Below are 21038 nucleotides of genomic sequence, written 5' to 3'. Positions count from 1 at the left end.
GCTGTCTCTGACAGAATTACGATGTCATCGGCGAACCTCAAAGTTTTTATTTCTTCTCCATGGATTTTAACACCTACCCTGAATTTTTCTTTTGTTTCCTTTACTGCTTGCTCTATATAGAGATTGAATAACATTGGGGAGAGGCTACAACCCTGTCTTACTCCCTTCCCAACAACTGCTTCCCTTTCATGTCCCTCGACTCTTATAACTGCCATCTGGTTTCTGTACAAATTGCAAATAGCCTTTCGCTCCCTGTATTTTACCCCTGCCACCTTTAGAATTTGGAAGAGAGTATTCCAGTCAACATTGTCAAAAGCTTTCTCTAAGTCTACAAGTGCTAGAAACGTAGGTTTGCCTTTTCTTAATCTTTCTTCTAAGATAAGTCGTAAGGTCAGTATTGCCTCACGTGTTCCAACATTTCTGCGGAATCCAAACTGATCTTCCCCGAGGTCGGCTTCTACTAGTTTCTCCATTCGTCTGTAAAGAATTCGTGTTAGTATTTTGCAGCTGTGCCTTATTAAACTGATTGTTCGGTAATTTTCACATCTGTCAACACCTGCTTTCTTTGGGATTGGAATTATTATATTCTTCTTGAAGTCTGCGGGTATTTCGCCTGTTTCATACATCTTGTTCACCAGATGGTAGAGTTTTGTGAGGACTGTCTCTCCCAAGGCCGTCAGTAGTTCCAATGGAATGTTGTCTACTCCGGAGGCCTTGTTTTGGCTCAGGTCTTTCAGTGCTCTGTCAAACTCTTCACGCAGTATTGTATCTCCCATTTCATCTTCATCCACATCCTCTTCCATTTCCATAATATTGTCCTCAAGTACATCGCCCTTGTATAGACCCTCTATATACCCCTTCCACCTTTCTGCTTTCCCTTCTTTGTTTAGAACTGGGTTTCCATCTGAGCTCTTGATGTTCATACAAGTGGTTCTCTTTTTTCCAAAGGTCTCTTTAATTTTCCTGTAGGCAGTATCTATCTTACCCCTAGTGAGTTAAGCCTCTACATCCTTACATTTGTCCTTTAGCCATCCCTGCTTAGCCATTTTGCACTTCCTGTCGATCTCATTTTTGGGATGTTTGTATTCCTTTTTGCCTGCTTCATTTACTGCATTTTTATATTTTCTCCTTTCATCAATTAAATTCAATATTTCTTCTGTTACCCAAGGATTTCTACTAGCCCTCATCTTTTTACCTACTTGATTATCTGCTGCCTTCACTACTTCATCCCTCAAAGCTACCCATTCTTCTTCTACTGTATTTGTTTCCCCCATTCCTGTCAATTGTTCCCTTAAGCTCTCCCTGAAACTCTGTACAACCTCTGGTTCTTTCAGTTTATCCAGGTCATATCTCCTTAAGTTCCCTCCTTTTTGCAGTTTCTTCAGTTTTAATCTACAGGTCATAACCAATAGATTGTGGTCAGAGTCCACATCTGCCCATGGAAATGTCTTACAATTTAAAACCTGGTTCCTAAATCTCTGTCTTACCATTATATAATCTATCTGATACCTTTTAGTATCTCCAGGGTTCTTCCATGTATACAACCTTCTTTCATGATTCTTAAACCAAGTATTAGCTATGATTAAGTTGTGCTCTGTGCAAAATTCTAGCAGGCGCGTTCCTCTTTCATTTCTTAGCCCCAATCCATATTCACCTACTACGTTTCCTTCTCTCCCTTTTCCTACTGCCGAATTCCAGTCACCCATGACTATTAAATTTTCATCACCCTTTACTACCTGAATAATTTCTTTTATTTCATCATACATTTCTTCAATTTCTTCGTCATCTGCAGAGCTAGTTGGCATATAAACTTGTACTACTGTAGTAGGTGTGGGCTTCGTATCTATCTTGGCCACAATAATGAGTTCACTATGCTGTTTGTAGTAGCTTACCCGCATTCCTATTTTCCTATTCATTATTAAACCTACTCCTGCATTACCCCTATTTGATTTTGTGTTTATACCCCTGTAGTCACCTGACCAGAAGTCTTGTTCCTCCTGCCACCGAACTTCACTAATTCCCACTATATCCATTTCCCTTTTTAAATTTTCTAACCTACCTGCCCGATTAAGGGATCTGACATTCCACGCTCCGATTCGTAGAATGCCAGTTTTCTTTCTGCCGATAACGGCATCCTCTTGAGTAGTCTCCGCCCGGAGATCCGAATGGGGGACTATTTTACCTCCGGAATATTTTACCCAAGACGACACCATCATCATTTAATCATACAGTAAAGCTGCTTGCCCTCGGGAAAAATTACGGCCGTAGTTTCCCCTTGCTTACAGTCGTTCGCAGTACCAGCACAGCAAGGCCGTTTTGGTTATTGTTACAAGGCCAGATCAGTCAATCATCCAGACTGTTGCCCTTGCAACTACTGAAAAGGCTGCTGCAGTTCATTACAGATAACTAAATCATCTGTAAAAAGCCTGATTTTACTATTAATATTGTCTGCAAGGTTATTAATACACAACATGAACAGCAAGTGTCCCAACACCCAAAGTTACTTTTCATCCAAGATAACATGCTATTTTGAAATAAAGGAATACAGCATCTACCTGACTGCCTTGATCCAAAGCTTTCAGTATGTCATGTGAGAAAAGTGCAAGTTGGATTTCACGTGATCGATGTTTTTTAAATCCATGCTAGCTGCCACTGAGGAGGTCATTCTATTCAAGATACCTCATTATGTATGAGCTCAGAATATGTTCTAAGATTCTACAACAAATTGATGACAATGATATTGGACAGTAGTTTTATGGACCACTTCTAATACCCTTCTTGTAGATGAGTGTGACTGTGCCTTTTTCCAGGAACTGGACACACTTTTTTGTTAAAGGGATCTACAATAGAGTTTAGATAGAAGAGGGGCTAACTCTGCCACAAATTCAGTATAGAATCTGACAGGGATTCCATCAGGCCATGGAGTTTTGTTCAAGTTTAACTGTTTCAGCTGTTTCTCAACACCACTGACACTGATACTTATCTCATTCAGCTTTTCAGTGGTAAGAGGCTTAAACCAGAGAGTTCTCCTTTGTAAAGGAACATTTGATGTGGAGTTAAGCATTTCATCTTTTGCTTTGCTATCCTCAATTTCAGTTCCTGTGCTTCGTTCACTAGGGAATGGACACTAACTTTGGTGCCACTAACGGCCTTTACATATGAAAAGAATTTTTTTGGGTTCTGTGAAAGATCACTTGACAATATAATAATACTGAAGACATCATGCATTGCTCTGTTGACAGCCAAACTCGTTTCATTCAATATCTCTCTATCTACAGACCTACGCTTTGTTTTATGCCTATTACACAGTAACCTCTGTTTCTTTAGAAGTTTCTGTATATCGTGCAGGTTCCCTCCCATTAGCAACTGTTCTACCAGGTAATATCTACCCAGTGCATAGTCAATTATTCTTTTAAACCTGAGCCTGAGTTCCTCTATATGCTCTTGCCCTGTGCTAAAAGTTTCAAGTTCCTCACCGAGGTATGACACTACTGATTTTTTACCTAGTTTAGTGAACATGTACATCTTTCTGCTTGTTTTAGTTGTTCTTTGTACTTTGGAAACTAGTATTGCCACAACCAAATCAATATCAGTTTCGATGTGGGCATCCTCAAAGAGGTCAGGTCTATTAGTTGTCATGACATTCAATGTATTTCCATCATGAGAGGGGTTCCTAAAAATCTGTTTTAGTTAGTTTTCAGAGAAGACACTTAGTAAATTTTCACAGGATGTCTTACCATGCCTACCACTAACTAAACTGTAATTTTCCCAGTTGATTCTTGGATGATTAAGGTCTCCACCAATGATTACAGTAAGATTAGGGAACTTGCGTACAAGAGAACTGACATTTTTTCTGAAGTTTTTGTTTACATCAGGAGTTGGGTCTGGTGGGTGATAGAAGGATCAAATTATCATTTTATGTCCACCCCTGATACTGAATCTTGCCCAAAAAACCTCATATGCAGTTTCAATTTCTACCTCAGTGGATTTGAGTTTCTTGTCTACTGCAACAAATACACCACCTCCATTCCCGATTTGCCTATCCTTTTGATATACAATTTAATTTTCTCCAAAAATCTCACTGCTATCAATTTCAACTAGCTTTCTGTACCTAGTATTGTGTGAGCTTCACTGCTTTTCATGAGCTTGTTAAACTCTGGCACTACGTTGCGAATGCTTCAGCAGTTTACCATTTGGATTTTAATATTCTCACCTGTGGCAGCCATTTCTTTTGATCTTACACTGATATATTTGAGTTTCCTACAACTATCATTATCTGGATTGGATGGAGAGTTACCTAATCTAAGAAAAAAAAGAACCCTTGTGTGGATCCCTCACACTGTCAGTTAAAACCCTCTGACGTGTAGTGCAGACATGACCAATTTGGGATGACCCAGCAGTTCTCAAACCTATGATGCATGTCCACGAAGTCACAGCTAGCTTGTCACAGATCTTTCAAAGTCTCTATTCAGTCCTACCACTTGACTGAGAACTAAAGGGCCATGATCGGTTCTGGAAACAATGTTGCAAATATTATGTTCTCGGCAGTAATTCATCTCAGGTCACCAGACATTCATAATTATGGTCCAAAATACTAATCTATATTACAGCTTTGTTACAGTTTTTGAGACATAACACATTGTGATGGTCCAATAGCTTTCTGCTACCGAAACTACACTACTGCCCATTAAAATTGCTACATCAAGAAGAAATGCAGATGATAAATGGGTACTCATTGGACAAATATATTATACTAGAACTGACATGTGATTACATTACACACAATTTGGGTGCATAGATCCTGAAAAATCAGTACCCAGAACAACCACCTCTAGCCGTAATAGTGGCCTTGATACGCCTGGGCATTGAGTCAAACAGAGCTTGGATGGCGTGTACAGGTACAGCTGCCCATGCAGCTTCAACACGAGAGTAGTGCCTGGCATATTATGACGAGCCAGTTGCTCGGCCACCATTGACCACACGTTTTCAATTGGTGAGAGATCTGGAGAATGTGCTGACCAGGGAAGCAGACAAACATTTTCTGTTTCCAGAAAGGTCCTTACAGAACCTGCAACATGCGGTCGTGCATTATCCTGCTGAAATGTAGGCTTTCGCAGGGATTGAATGAAGGGTAGAGTCACGGGTCGTAACACATCTGAAATGTAACATCCACTGTTCAAAGTGCTGTCAATGTGAACAAGAGGTGACCGAGACGTGTAACCAATGGCACCTCATACTATCACGCCGGGTGATGCGTCAGTATGGGGATAATGAATACGCACTTCCAATGTGCATTCACCGCGATGTCGCAAACACAGATGCAAACACAGATGCAACCATCATAATGCTGTAAACAGCAAAAAAAGGACGTTTTGCCATTTGTGCACCCAGGTTCATCGTTGAGTACATCATCACAGGCGCTCCTGTCTGTGATGCAGCATCAAGGGTAACTGCAGCCATGGTCTCTGAGCTGATAGTCCATGCTGCTGCAAATGTCGTCGAACTGTTCGTGCAGATGTTTGTTGTCTTGCAAACGTCCCCATCTGTTGAGTCAGGGATCGAGATGTGGCTGCACGATCCGTTACAGCCATGAGGATAAGATACCTGTTATCTCAACTGCTAGTGATACGAAGCTGTTGGGATCCAGCACAGCGGTCCCTGTTACCCTCCTGAACCCACAAATTCCACATTCTGCTAACAGTCATTGGATCTCGACCAACGCGAGCAGCAATGTCGCGATACAATAAACCACAATTGCGATAGGCATTAATCTGATCTTTATCAAAGATGGAAATGTGATGGTACGCATTTCTCCTCCTGACACGAGGCATCACAACAACGTTTCACCAGGCAACGCCGGTCAACTGCTGTTTGTGTATGAGAAATCGGTTGGAAACTTTTCTCATGTCAGCATGTTGTAGGACTCGCCACCAGCACTAACCTTGTGTGAATGCTCTGAAAAGCTAACCATTTGCAAATCACAGAATCTTCTTCCTGTTGGTGAAATTCGCATCTGTAGCACGTCATCTTCATGGTGTAGCAATTTTGATGGCCAGTAGTCTATGACACAGAAACCAACTCAGCACAAGAAAAATTACGAAGTGAGGTGATGCTATTTCTCTTGTGCCAAACATCCTAAGATAAATCATAGGCATCTGAATAGTAGACACTACATCAGTAACAAGGGCAAGCCTGAGGTTCTGCCCATTTTTCAGGTAACATTAGTCTGGGTGGAGTCCAGGCAGTGAATACTCATAGCTGCTTGCAGCATGTGAAGAAGACCTTAGCCACTCACTCATTGAAATATTGTGCATAAGAATGGAAACAACAGCTAAGCTAAACACCTGAAAGCACATGATAAAGCAAACACCTTGAGAAAATCTGAGAATTTTTACAGAATGTCATCAGAGGAAGATGATTTCCCAAATCTTAAACAATGCTGTAATTGTTCTACTTCACATGTAAGAGGAAACACAAAACATTTTTTTAAAAAAACTACACATCTCTATACTGAAGAATTTATATATCAGTGTCACAACTTGAATTAGACTTCATCAGGATAGTGAGAAATTTAAAGATTGAAGTCAGACACATACAAGGGATATCCAGGAAGTAAAACTGCAAGGTCCATACCTGTACCAGGAAACTGAGTTTTTAACAGTATATGGTAGTGTACACTGAAATGAATAAGTGGTCATGGTCATCAGTAGCATTGCAACTCTCAATGTGATGACAGATAAAGATGAACACTACTCTGGATCCACCGACAAGTGTGAAGTGTGCACTGTGAGCTGCCTGAATGCCAAGGGCATCAGCACCATCACAAATTGCTGCAAAATCATGTCAGAGTATGGGGAGGAGGTTACGTCACAGCAACAGAACTTCACTTTCAGGAAATAGAAATTCACAATGAAGAGAGAAGTGGACGCCCAGTAATGGTGGCTGATGAACTAATGCAACCTGCACTAACTGTGTCCTGAAATTTCTCGTACCGTTGTTCATGAAATCATGAATGATTGTTAGGGTACCACAAGTTGTGTGCACGATGGGTTCTGAAGATGATTACAGCAGAACACAAAATCTACAGAGCCAAGGCTGTGTAAAGTTTCTTGATCATTTTGCAAGTGACTGAGAGACTTTTTTTTTGACTCCATAGTGATGGGTTATGAAATGTGGATCCCAGAGAACAAGCGACAATCAATGCAGTGGTGCCACACTCATTTCCCTTCAACGAAAAAATTCAAAACTCAGCAAACAGCTCGAAAAGTCATGGTAACCATTTTCTGGGACAAAAAATGGATTCTGCTTATTGAATGCCTGCTGAGAGGTGAAATAATCAACTGTGCATGGTAATCAGAACCCCAAGGAACTCTGCAGAGCCATAAAAACCCATGTTTTGGAATGCATCCTTCATGACAATGCTAGCCTGCCCTCCACATAAGGACCACACAAGTTGTTGACCTCATTTGGTGGGAAATGTTTTCCACCACCCCACTCAAGTCCCAATCTCACACCTACACCTAGCAACTATCATTTGTTTCCAGAATGAAATAATACCTCTGCAGCGAAGTGTGCACTGATTTGAAACTTCCTGGAAAATTAAAACTGTTTGCTGAACTGAGACTCGAACTCGGGACCTACGCGTTTCACGGTCAAGTGCTCTACTGACTGAGCTACCCAAGCACGAATCATGACCCGACGGGCGCTTGGGTAGCTCAGTCGGTAGAGCACTTGTCCTTGAAAGGCAAAGGTCCCAAGTTTGAGTCTCAGTCTGGGACACAGTTTTAATCTGTCAGGAAGGTTCATATTTTTTGTTTCCTAAGTTGAAGAAATATGTGGGTGGAAAACACTTTTCTGATGATGAGGAGGTGAAAATTAAAGTGGGGAAGTAGTTTAAGGAGTTGGTGGGAGATGTCTGTGATGCAGATATTAGCAAACTCATCCCGTGGTTGACAAAATTCACTAACTTAAATGGAGATTAGTGGAAAAATCATGTAATACCTATGGTCCTGTTCCTGTGTGTCTCTTTGATATATATGCATTTGTATTTGTATAAAAAATCTTGTAACCTTACTTTCCAGACATCTGTTGTAGGTTCATTATCACCAGTGCTACTCTTAGCAGCCCAAGAAGACATTTTCAGATTCTTAAATGACAAAAACAAAGAAAAAATACATGTTAATGGATTATATCTGAACCATCTTTATTTTGTGGATGACTCTGTTCTGTTTGCCTCTAGTACAGACAAATTCCAACAATGAAAGGAAGAATATTACAGAGGAAGCTCATTATTAGTCCTCAAACTCAATTATAACAAGAGAAAAATAATCTGTAATCAGCATACTGAAAAGAAAACAGTAGAAATTGACAATGAATTCACAAAATTGATTCCTGAATGTTTGTACTTAGGGCAACTGAAGGAACAGCAAAAGAAATAAGCAGAAGAGCAAAAATGGTCTGGAATCCTTTTTGTAAACAAAACAAAGTTCTTGAAGTGAGAGTTCAAATGTGCCTGAAAGTTAGAATCAGTATGTGTTACCAGCTTTGGTATATGGTTGTGAGACAAGATTATTCATAAACTGGAGGCTGCTCATTAAGGAACGGAGATATACATGTTGAGAATTATTAAGTAAGACAAGAAAACAAGCAAATATATCAGGGAACACAAAGGTGTGGAAGATGTAATTATAGCTGTAGTCAACATAACTAGAAAAGGATTGGATATGTGGCCAAGTAAATGGATGGTAGATAAAGCAAAGTAGATATTTGTTCTATTCCAAGACATAAGAATAGGTCCAGATGATTATCAAATGGAAGGTAGATGACATTAGAAAACATGGACATATATTTTTGAAGAAGAAGGAGAAGATGATGATAATGATGAACTCACACATTAATAGAAAAAAAATACTTAGACCAATATAGTGTACAAACAGTGTGTTACTTTAGTTCCTGACAGACTGTACAGGATATCCCACACAATCACATGACACATACCAAAATGTGCAACTACAATCTAACTAGAATTACTTGTTAGTTAATGTGTGGTATATAACACTACAGTCTTTCCACAATGCTTGTCAGTTTGCCTTGGTCGACCCTTTGATCCCCAGTGATTTCTGTCGCAACATACCATTTTATTTATTTTGTTTTGAAGTACCAATGCCTTTAGCATGAAACCTCTGATGCTATGAGAGCCATGATTAAGGACTTTTGCAGAATCGGTGATTCGTGCTAAAGGCACTGGTACCTCAAAAATAAGTAAATGGTTAGTTGCTGTCCATGCATCAGCACGGCTTTAGAAAGCATCGCTCCTGAGAAACGCAACTCGCCCTTTTTTTACATGATTTCTTGCGAACCATGGATGAAGGGTAACAGACGGATGCCATATTCCTTGACTTCTGGAAAGTGTTTGACTCGGTGCCCCACTGCAGACTCCTAACTAAGATTCGAGCATATGGGATTGGTTCCCAAATATATGAGTGGCTCGAAGACATCTTAAGTAATAGAACCCAGTATGTTGTCGTCGATGGTGAGTGTTCATTGGAGGTGAGGGTATCATCTGGAGTGCCCCAGGGAAGTGTGGTAGGTCCGCTGTTGTTTTCTGTCTACATAAGTGATCTTTTGGACAGCGTAGATAGCAATGTGTGGCAGTTTGCTGATGATGCTGTGGTGTACGGGAAGGTGTCGTCGTTGAGGGACTGTAGGAGGATACAAGATAACTTGGACAGGATTTGTGATTGGTGTAAAGAATGGCAGCTAGCTCTAAATATAGATAAATGTAAATTAATGCAGATGAATAAGAAAAAGAATCCCGTAATGTTTGAATACTCCGTTAGTAGTGTAGCGCTTGACACAGTCACGTCGATTAAATATTTGTGCGTAACATTGCAGAGCGATATGAAGTGGGACCAGCATGCAATGGCAGTTGTGGGGAAGGTGGATAGTCGTCTTCGGTTCATTGATAGAATTTTGGGAAGATGTGGGTCATATGTAAAGGAGACCGCTTATAAAACACTAATATGACGTATTCTTGATTACTGCTCGAGCATTTGGGATCCCTATCAGGTCGGATTGAGGGAGGACATACAAGCAATTCAGAGGCGGGCCACTAGATTTGTTACTGGTAGGTTTGATCATCATGCGAGTGTTACGGAAATGCTTCAGGAACTCGGGTGGTAGTCTCTGGAGGAAAAGAGGTGTTCTTTTCGTGAATCGCTGCTGAGGAAATTTAGAGAACCCGCATTTGAGGCTCACTGTAGTACAATTTTACTGTCGCCAACTTATATTTCACGGAAATACTACAAAGATAAGATAAGAGAGATCAGGACTCACACAGAGGCATATAGGCAGTCATTTTTCCCTTGTTCTGTTTGGGAGTGGAACAGGGATTGAAGATGCTAGTTGTGGTACGAGGTACCCTCCGCCACACACCGTATAGTGGATTGCGGAGTATGTATGTATGTATGTAGATGTAGTTGTGGCAGAAACCAATGGGCTCAAAGGGTTCAGATTGAGTCAAACAGGCAATTAACTGCTAATGTGGACAGCTTGTGTTGTTGCCAAATGTAATCAGCAATAGTCAAAGAAATTGTGTATTTTTTGTTGTGGTTCACTGGAAATGAGGGACAGTTTGTGTGTAGTTTGATGGGAGAAACAATTTCAAGATTTCAACCAACAATTTATTTTTGGCATACTGTAAATATATCATCATCCACAGCCAGACAGAATAATTAATCAAACAAGAGTTTAACTTATTTATCATAGAATAAATAGTATTTTGTAAAAAGTAGCCAAAGTCAGCTTGTTGCTCACAATATGGTGAAGGTACTTCAAAAAGTTTAGAGACTACTTACTTAACGTAAATGACATAAAAATCAAAATAGAGACAATTTTCCTGTTAATGCAACTTTTGCACAAAGCAAAAATTTTAAAGATGTATTTGAGAGCTCCTGCATCAAAAAACTAAAAAGGGTGAGGTCAGTACATAAGAGATTTTATGATTAATTTGGCAGTGGACATTAGTAGCTTTTTTTTTACACTTGTCATTGCCAATATGTACTTCACTTTGTAAAAAACACCAACTTTAATTTTCTCTAATCAATTTAAATTGTCAAACAATGGAAATTCCAGGTTGGAATATCAACAATATTGTGAAAAGAATACAGTGCTACACACCATGAAAGTTACATGTTGATTTGCAGACGAGCACAACAAAAAGACTGTTATACCCTGAGCTTTCAGCCAAAGCATTATTCAGAAAAAAAGGAAAACACACATACATTCATGCAAGCAGGCACACCTCCACACACACACACACACACACACACACACACACACACACACACACACACACAACTGCTCTCTGTGACCAGACAAGTCTGCCAGAGTGGCCAGATATAGCATTTGTGAGTGTGATGTGTGCCTGCTGGTGAATGTGTGTGTGTGTGTGTGTGTGTGTGTGTGTGTGTGTGTGTATTTCTTTCTTGTCTGAAGAAGGATATGGCCAAAATCTCAGTGTGTCTGTCTGCATCTCAACGTATCAGCTTTATGGTTGGTAAAAGTTTATAACACTTGATACACTGAAATGAATACTCATGCAGTTATCCATTAATTGTTTCGTACTGAATGAAAGCAGCAGCACATTACAAAAGAATCAACATAATGTCATTATGCACATCTTACTTCTGGAACATGCTGTCTTTGTATGATAAAATTATAGCACTCAAGTGATACTTTCCTCACACTCAGGGTTATTTACCCACCTGGTACTCTGACATTGACTTCATGCCACCTGTAAATGTTCAAAGTACATCACTGGTAAAAAATAAGTTCCTCTCTAGTGTTAACTTGTAGCAACCACTAAACTTTGGAGCAGAAATTAATATTCTACTGAGCAACATCTGTCCGTTACTACCTGAGTCATTTTGTCTTGCTGACCTTCCCATGTCAGTATCTCACTATAAAGTGGTTCACTGTTGGTTCCAATGTAGATGGGTTCCCATCGATGATATGGATATTCACGATGCACGATGAGGAATGGCTGTGACACAAATAAAGGCTTCAAACATGTGTTCCATTATATTCAGAATTGAAAGTTTGATACAAAACAAAAACAAATTCAACAATTAAAAACAAATTTAATAGTAGAAATTACAGGAAAACAAAGTGTCTGGCAAGTACTGAATTTTAGGAGCTGATTTCCTAATACTGTTGACAAAAACAAACTGAATGTTCTTTCTTCAGGGAGGAAAGAGGCATTGGTTTGGGGAAGGTTGGTGTTGGAGAGGGGATGGTATGAGAAGGTTACTCACATTGTTAGTTGACAGGAACCCACCTGGAGTGAGGAGAAACTGAGGTGCCCTCGTCCCCAGAACAGGCATGTCCCTCTCAAACTGAGGCCTTAGTGGTCTTCTCCAATTTACTACCTTCCCTGTCTAATCCATCTCTCTTTCTTGAAGAAGCATTCAGTTCCAAAAGCCCTTACCTGAAGAAGCATTCAGTTTCAAAAGCTAGAATTAATATTTTCTACAGTGTTTCCACTGGCAGTACTAAGAACTTTGGCTTCTAAAGGAAAGTACTAGCCACACATCCTGTCTCCTTGTCATTTTAAGTTTTCTGAATTGGTTTCCTGTTTCACACAAGAGCTAGCGATTGCATGTACTGGGAGTCTGCAGGTTCCCCTTTTTGCTGAGAGCAAGCTGGAGAGATATCAATGAAACTTGAGCTTCCGAAACAGAAATGACTTCTTTTGATTATAGGTAATAATAGTACAAAAGGTACATTTAAGTGACACTTTTCGTGAAAGCAATACTAAGTCACTCTTGGCCTTAAATTACGAAATAAGAACAAATGAGAAAATGATTCTGAACTAAACAACACTGTTAAAATTAAAAATTTGGAAGCTATCACTATTACTTGTGTTCAGTTTCTCTGCTACTTGGAGTACTGGGAGGCTGTTTCTGTGGCACAAGCTTATGCTCATCTCATATCCTTTCCTTTACCCATATTTTAACTGCTTGAGAAATACCATGTAGAACACAAATGATAGATTAACATATTAGAGTGTTGTTAACTCTAAGTGCCTGTGGAACATTGGCACTCTGTACAGATATTGCATTTTTTTCTCATGTGAAGTGTTATTCAGGCAGCATCAATTGACATGAAACGAAATATTAAATAAGAATGATCATCTCATGATAACAACACCAGGTGCAAATCATATAAAGATAAATAGTTCTTGAACTTCTACAATTTACAAATAATAAGTTTTACAAATATGTTATTGTGACATGGTGATAATAGCAATAACCAAATTCTCTCAGAAAAATTCATCTCTTTATAAATACATAAGCTTTATTTTACAGAAAATATGATTTTCTCTCAGTGAGTTTTTACTATAAACTAATAAGCATTACACTGATTGTATCAATAGTGCATAAGCGCAACACAATGATGTAGCATGCAAGCCATCCTAATCCTGTGTCTCACTCTGTATACAATTTCTAAAGCACACTATGATTACTTCCACAAAACATAAAATTAATTATTTTGTATAAACTATGAGTGTAAACCACACACTGTTTTAAAGATCAATTTTCTGCTGCTATGATCACAGTGTTGTTTGGCAGTACAGGTATCTTTGACATTTTACTGGCTAGAGGACTGTGAGTGAAGCTTAGGGTAAGTATGGTCTATATAAATTACAAAAGAAATGTTAGTACTGCAACAAAATATAAATGGAAGAAAGATTTTGGCTTGACATCCTGTCAATGATGATATCATTAGGGATGGGGCACAAGCTCAGTTTAAACAAGAAAATGGAAGGAAATGGGCCGTACCATTATTAAAGAAATTATCCTGTCATTAATGTTAAGTGGTTTAGGGATACTAGAAAAAACTTATATACAGATGGTTGAATGGGAATTTAAACCCCAATCATCTAGAATGTGAAGTAAGAGCTTAAAATGTTGCAACGTCTACATCTGTGTTAAATCCGTATGCTTGAAAAAAGATATGAATATGTCATGAATTATGAACAGACCAAGCCTCAAACCAGAATTTTCTGCTTCTTCTGTTCATGAAAAAGAGCTCAAGAGTCTTGCTCATGCACAAATTTTTGTTAATAGTGTGTTGTGGATTCTGCTTTCCTAAACCATTCTCACTAACACCACTGCATCTTCATTGGTTTCATTTAAATCACCCATTCATTTCATTTCAGCAAAAGTTGCAAATGGATTTTTAAGTTATTGGTGATTCTTGAAGGTGAATTCAGTTTATTTAGAGCATCAAAGTAATCATCAACTAAAATGATATAGGGCAGCTTTTGGAGAAAGATGAATAATGGAGGTACTAAAAGTAATCATTGGTTGGAGTAGTTGAGTGTGATGCATAGTGGAATGGGAGGGAGAGATAGGATAGAGAAAAAGGGAGATTGTGGAGAAGAGGGTGTGAGCATAACATGATTGAAATGGGTTCATGGGGACAGATGTGGAGGTTGGTGTGGGACAGGGGCTAGGAGATATTGAGACTAGGAGGAGTCCAGGATTGCAGTATGAATTGTGAGGACAATTTCCATCTAGATAATCAAAGAAGCTAGTATTAGGGGTATGGGACCAGATGACATGGAATATGAAGCAGCCTTTGATATCAAGGATGTTGTGCTTCGAAATGTGTTCTGCTCATGGTCATCGTTTGGCAGTGGCCATTCGTCCAGGTAGTCTGCTGAGCTGTTAGGACTTCTTTCACAGATTTTGTGTCAGACACCGGATAAGATATGCCTGTGATGGACCTAGAGTAGGATATATTGGGTAGGAGCATTATACTCTTCTTGCACCTGGGTTTTCCACAGGGGTATGGCCTGTGTGGCAAGGGTATGGGAGAAGGTGTGGTATAGGTATGGATTAAAATATTTTATGGGTTGAGTGGCTGATGAAATACCACTTTAGGAGTGATAGGAAGGATTGTGTGCAGGGTATTCCTCAGTTTCAGGTATGAAAAGCTAGCAAATGATGTGATCACATTGTTCCAATGCAGGATGATATTCAGTGACAAGGAGTGTGTTCCTTTGTAGCTGGTTCACAGTAGTGGCTGGAGGGTTAGGGGTGTACGTGCATGTGGAAAAAGAAATCTGTTTTTGGCCTATGCTGGTCCCCTGGTCTGCAAACAGATTTCCCATGCCATATCTGCGCATGCCTCTAAACATCTGATCATCCACAAGAACCAGCCACAAGCCCCCCACCCCCAACCCCTATCCCAGTCCCCCATCTTTTCATCATCACCCCAGACTACAAAAACTGAACCCTATCCTTTCTCAGTGCAGCTGTTAGGACTTCTTTCAGTATTATTGCACGTAAAAATGAGGAAGCCCATATCCCCAATCCATCCCAACACTTCCAAACTGGCATTCAGCCATCCATCCAGTCTACGAAATTGACAAGTCCATTCCTAAACCACACCTAATTCCAACACCTTGTGACAGGGGTCATACTGCTGTGGAAGATCCACATATGAGACCTGTCCAATGTAACCATCTAGCAGATTCCACTCTAGTGCTGTCACAGGCATATTCTATTATATCACAGGAAGGACCTCCTGTGAAAGCAATCATATCATATATCTGCTTTGCTGTAACTTCTGCACAGCATTTTATGTAGTTATGACCATCAAACAGCTGTCAGCACTGAATGAATGGCCACTCCCAAATTGTGAGGACAAGAAGAATCAAGCACCCAGTAGCAGAACATGATGCTCAAGACCATCATGCCATATGGATCCTTCCCCTTCCGTACTAGCTCCTTGAATTATGTAGATATGAGAATTGTCCTAGTAACACTTCCTTCAATCCTGCATTCCTCTTATTCTCCCACTAGGCCTGGTCCTACACCCACCTCGATCCCTGCCCCCAATACACTCATTCTACATACACATCTTCTTCTCCAGTGCGGCTCTTCCTTTGATTTCTCCTCCAAGTCCACTTCTCCAAGGCAACATGTATCACACACAATTCCTCCTACATGTGCTAAAGAGTTTACTGGTGCCACAATCTTATCTTGTCAATTTGCCACCTCTCCCTCTCAGCTGAAGCCATTGTTCCATTCAACTTTCCTTCCCACTTCCACTCCATATCCCCCACTGCTCAATTCACCTAACACTAACTCCCACCCCAGTAGAACTGCAGTGCACATACAATGTTGCTGGTCAGGATGATATAGTCATGCAGGAGCATATGTCTAGCAATGAAGATGAATTCACCTGAAATCTTAGCAACATTCCCAGCCTCATTCATATGCCTGTTGAGTCTATGCCTCCAACTATACAGTCTTTGCTTTTACTCCTTCCATTAATTACAAATTGAATAAGTAAAAGATCATGAAAATGTGTATTGACACCATTTAATAAACCATAAACTATGTCTTCCTGAAATACTTATGAACAGTAATACTAAAACGATGATTGTCAGATGATTACATTCATTGGCACACCAACAAAATGCAAAAAACACAATACAGCTGAAAATTAATTTCTTTTAGTTGTGCCCACTCAGCTTGTATAGCTCAATCAATATGTCACCCAATTCTCTCTCTCTACACACACACACACACACACACACACACACACAGACACACACACTACATTTCATATATCAATTTAAGATTTTTACTCAACATTGTGTATACCGCTGTTCTCTCAACTATTGATCTGCATAATCTGAGTACTGAAGCATAAAAAAATGGAGGCAATATGTTGAAGCAATTAACTGAATTTCCTCTGCATTGCCAACTAGCCTATGAATTTCTTCTGCTCAATTTTTGATCGTGTTTACATGGATTTCTTCCTCTTAATTTCTCAGATGATTTTCCATTGCTTACACTGGAGTATGAAGTCACTGTTGCAATATTGTGGAAATGTTGACGATTGTCTCCTCAGCACCTTTGTAATCACTCACTATGCCTATCTATTTTGTGATATGTGATCTGCTACAGTTTCAGATCTATTTTCTGATATGTGATCTGCTACAGTTTCAGATCTATTTTCTGATATGTGATCTGCTACAGTTTCAGTCATTCTTCACACTGGACAATAAGGTACCAAATATGAAAGGAATATGACAACAATTATTCATATGCTTCATTATTCTGTTTTTACTTAATTTTTAACAATATGAATGACTCCAGAGGAGTGCAAGAATATCAAGAACTGAAAGAAAGACTAACATGAAACTAATAGGAATGAAATAGTGGCAAACAAAATTCTAAGCAGATTGTTAAGTTGGTATGGATGTATGTTGACAATGCCAAAGCAACATTGGCCAAAGAAGATATTTGAATGAGAGCATCTGGGAAACACATGTGGGGAAGACATGCTCATTCTTAGCAGGACATCAAGAAAATAATGGCAAATTGCAGTTTGCTAGAGAGGAATACGATGAACAGTGGTTTACAGCATGTTAAATACTATTACTAACTGATTATTGTTATCAATTAATTCTGCATTTAATAATAAAAACATAATATACATGAGAAGTTATAACCCCAAATTATATTAGTGCAACAGTTTGCCTTTCAAAACCCTAGAGACAGCCATATTTACTTTGTTAATAGAGTCAAGGAGGAAACATTAACTTGTCATTACAGTTATAGACCATATAAAAGCCTCTGTTTCTTTTTTTATCAGGAAATATTGTTTAAGATACTGAGTCTCATGATAATAACAGAATAAATTTTCCATGTAATAATCCTGCCTGAATAACAAAAAACAAAAGTTCACTCTATCAGTTTAGAACAGGATACAGAAACAACGCTAAACCAAGTTTTAGGCTGCAGTTCACACTGATAGGATACTAGGAAAATACATTCAATCTATAAAGGAGACTGCTTACAAAACACTTGTTGACCCAGTCTAGAATATTCATTCAAATGTGGGGGCCCTCTATCAGACAATGGAAACTCCAGGTAGGAATATCAACAATGTAGGGAAAGATAAGACTGCTACTTACTGTGAAGAAGGAACATCAAGTTGCAGACACGCACAATTAAAAGGCATTTACATAAAGCCTTTCGGCCACAGTCTTCATCAGTAAAAGAGTGACACACATCATTCACACATGCAAGCAAACACATCACACACACACACACACACACACACACACACACAACTGCCAACTCCAGCATCTCAGGTCAGAATGCCATATCAAATAGACTAACAAAGGTTACTGAACATATCTAAAGGAGAGAAACACAAATGGTGACAAGGAGAGTGTCAGAGAAATGCTGAAATAGCTGAACTGACACAGCCTTGAAGATTGGTGTCAAGTATCATATAAAAGCCTAATCACAATGTTTCAAGAACCAATATTAAGGGAGGGCTCCAGAACTATTTTACAGCCCCCAATATGCTGTTCCCATAGGCACCACAAAGATAAGGAAAATTTCAGCATGCACGGACATATATAAGTAGTCATTCTTACTACACTCAATACGCACATGGAGTGGGAGAAAACTCTGATACATTGTTAATGGGAAGTTCCCTATCATACAATTCACAGTGGTTTGCAGATTACGAATGCAGATGTAATTATACTAGAAAAATTTGCAAAGTTAGTGTGATTATCTACTTTGCAATATCCAGGATTAACCTACAGATGAGTGAAAATCCAAGCAACCAAATCCATGCAAATGTTAACTAGTCTCCTAAAGTAGACTCATTGTATTGTTCTGGAAGAAAAAATACATCAACATATACATGGAAAATGAGCTAGCCACGAAGCACCATTGCTACAAACAACACAGAATATTGATGTAAATCATGGTGTTTGAAAACAGCTCCAGTGCTGAAACAATACAGTAATGAGGAATAATAGGGCATTAGACATTCAGCCAGTTGTGGAAAAATGTTGGTACTCATCAGTCCAGCACTGTCCATAGCGTACATCAAGGAGATCCCTCATATCAGGTGCACAGCCTTTTTAAAACCACACAAGGCTACAAAAAAATCAGTTGCACATCTTCTAGTAAGTTTGGGGAGGCATGCAAATAAACTTTCTGTAGAGGTTACCATTCAATCTCTCTCTGTGGGGCCTAATGTCAAAATAATTTAAAGTTTTAGGGGTAGTCATATGAAAACCAAACACCTACCGCAACAGGACAATGGCATGGTTACATAGCCAAATTGCGTGCTCTAATCAACATAGACACTCCAACAGTTACAATATGTTGGCAACGTAATTCCATGATTGTGTTTATAGTCTGTGCATTGCCACTAATAATAATTTCTTTGTTTTTAATACACTGTGGAAAAGTAGTATGCAGTGGCTGCCTCAAGATTGTCATTCAGATTGGTGTTTATGGAGTACAATGAATGGATGGATGAATGTACTATCATTGTACAGTCAGTTCATCGTAATTTTGCTGTGCACTCCCATTACATCTCAGATAACCATACACAAGGTGTATATCAGCTGCCTCTGCGTACATGGGTGCAAAAATTCTGCCAGAAAAAGATTCAGTACAGACCTGGACTGATTAGTGGAGAACAAAGAAGCAAGTGAGCACTGAACAACATTATGAGTCACTGTATCTGTTTTACACTCATGGAAATGGAAAAAATAACACATTGACACCGGTGTGTCAGACCCACCAGACTTGCTCCGGACACTGCGAGAGGGCTGTACAAGCAATGATCACACGCACGGCACAGCGGACACACCAGGAACTGCAGTGTTCGCCGTCGAATGGTGCCAGCTGCGCAGCATTTCTGCACCGTCGCCGTCAGTGTCAGCCAGTTTGCCGTGGCATACGGAGCTCCATTGCAGTCTTTAACAATGGTAGCATGCCGCGACAGCGTGGACGTGAACCGTATGTGCAGTTGACAGACATTGAGCGAGGGCGTATAGTGGGAATGCGGGAGGCCGGGTGAACGTTCCGCCGAATTGCTCAACACGTGGAGCATGAGGTCTCCATAGTACATCGATGTTGTCGCCAGTGGTCGGCGGAAGGTGCACGTGCCCGTCGACCTGGGACCGGACTGCAGCGACGCACGGATGCACGCCAAGACCGTAGGATCCTACGCAGTGCCGTAGGGGACCGCACCGCCACTTCCCAGCAAATTAGGAACACTGTTGCTCCTGGGGTATCGGCGAGGACCATTCGCAACCGTCTCCATGAAGCTGGGCTACGGTCCTGCACACCGTTAGGCCGTCTTCTGCTCACGCCCCAACATCGTGCAGCCCGCCTCCAGTGGTGTCGCGACAGGCGTGAATGGAGGGACGAATGGAGACGTGTCGTCTTCAGCGATGAGAGTCGCTTCTGCCTTGGTGCCAAAGATGGTCGTTTGCATGTTTGGCGCCGTGCAGATGAGCACCACAATCAGGACTGCATACGACCGAGGCACACAGGGCCAACACCCGGCATCATGGTGTGGGGAGCGATCTCCTACACTGGCCGTACACCTCTGGTGATCGTCGAGGGGACACTGAATAGTGCACGGTACATCCAAACCGTCATCGAACCCATCGTTCTACCATTCCTAGACTGGCAAGGGAACTTGCTGTTCCAACAGGACAATGCACGTCCGCATGTATCCTGTGTCACCCAACGTGCTCTAGAAGGTGTAAGTCAACTACCCTGGCCAGCAAGATCTCCGGATCTGTCCCCCATTGAGGATGTTTGGGACTGGATGAAGCGTCGTCTCACGCGGTCTGCACGTCCAGCACGAACGCTGGTCCAACTGAGGCGCCAGGTGGAAATGGCATGGCAAGCCGTTCCACAGGACTACATCCAGCATCTCTACGATCGTCTCCATGGGAGAATAGCAGCCTGAATTGCTGCGAAAGGTGGATATACACTGTACTAGTGCCGACATTGTGCATGCTCTGTTGCCTGTGTCTATGTGCCTGTGGTTCTGTCAGTGTGATCATGTGATGTATCTGACCCCAGGAATGTGTCAATAAAGTTTCCCCTTCCTGGGACAATGAATTCACAGTGTTCTTATTACAATTTCCAGGAGTGTAGTTACAAACACAGCACACCTGCCATTCA

General features: G+C 40.4%; 1 protein-coding gene across 3 annotated transcripts in view; it reads right to left on the bottom strand.

Moving 5' to 3' along the window:
- The window catches only part of LOC126354001 (beta-1,4-glucuronyltransferase 1-like), a 56570-nt gene that overhangs the window by 4023 nt on the left and 31509 nt on the right, over positions 1–21038 (bottom strand). For 2 of the 3 annotated variants that reach the window (XM_050003310.1, XM_050003311.1), the window contains exon 3: positions 11918–12043. In XM_050003310.1, the coding sequence (XP_049859267.1) occupies positions 11918–12043 (126 nt within the window). Of the gene's footprint in view, positions 1–11917; positions 12044–21038 lie in introns of those variants that run through there. The other variant, XR_007565253.1, reaches the window with a different exon arrangement.

The sequence above is a fragment of the Schistocerca gregaria genome, chromosome 3, assembly GCF_023897955.1.
Source record: "Schistocerca gregaria isolate iqSchGreg1 chromosome 3, iqSchGreg1.2, whole genome shotgun sequence".
Classification (NCBI taxonomy): Eukaryota; Metazoa; Arthropoda; class Insecta; order Orthoptera; family Acrididae; genus Schistocerca; species Schistocerca gregaria.
This window is presented reverse-complemented; position numbering and strand designations above follow the sequence as displayed.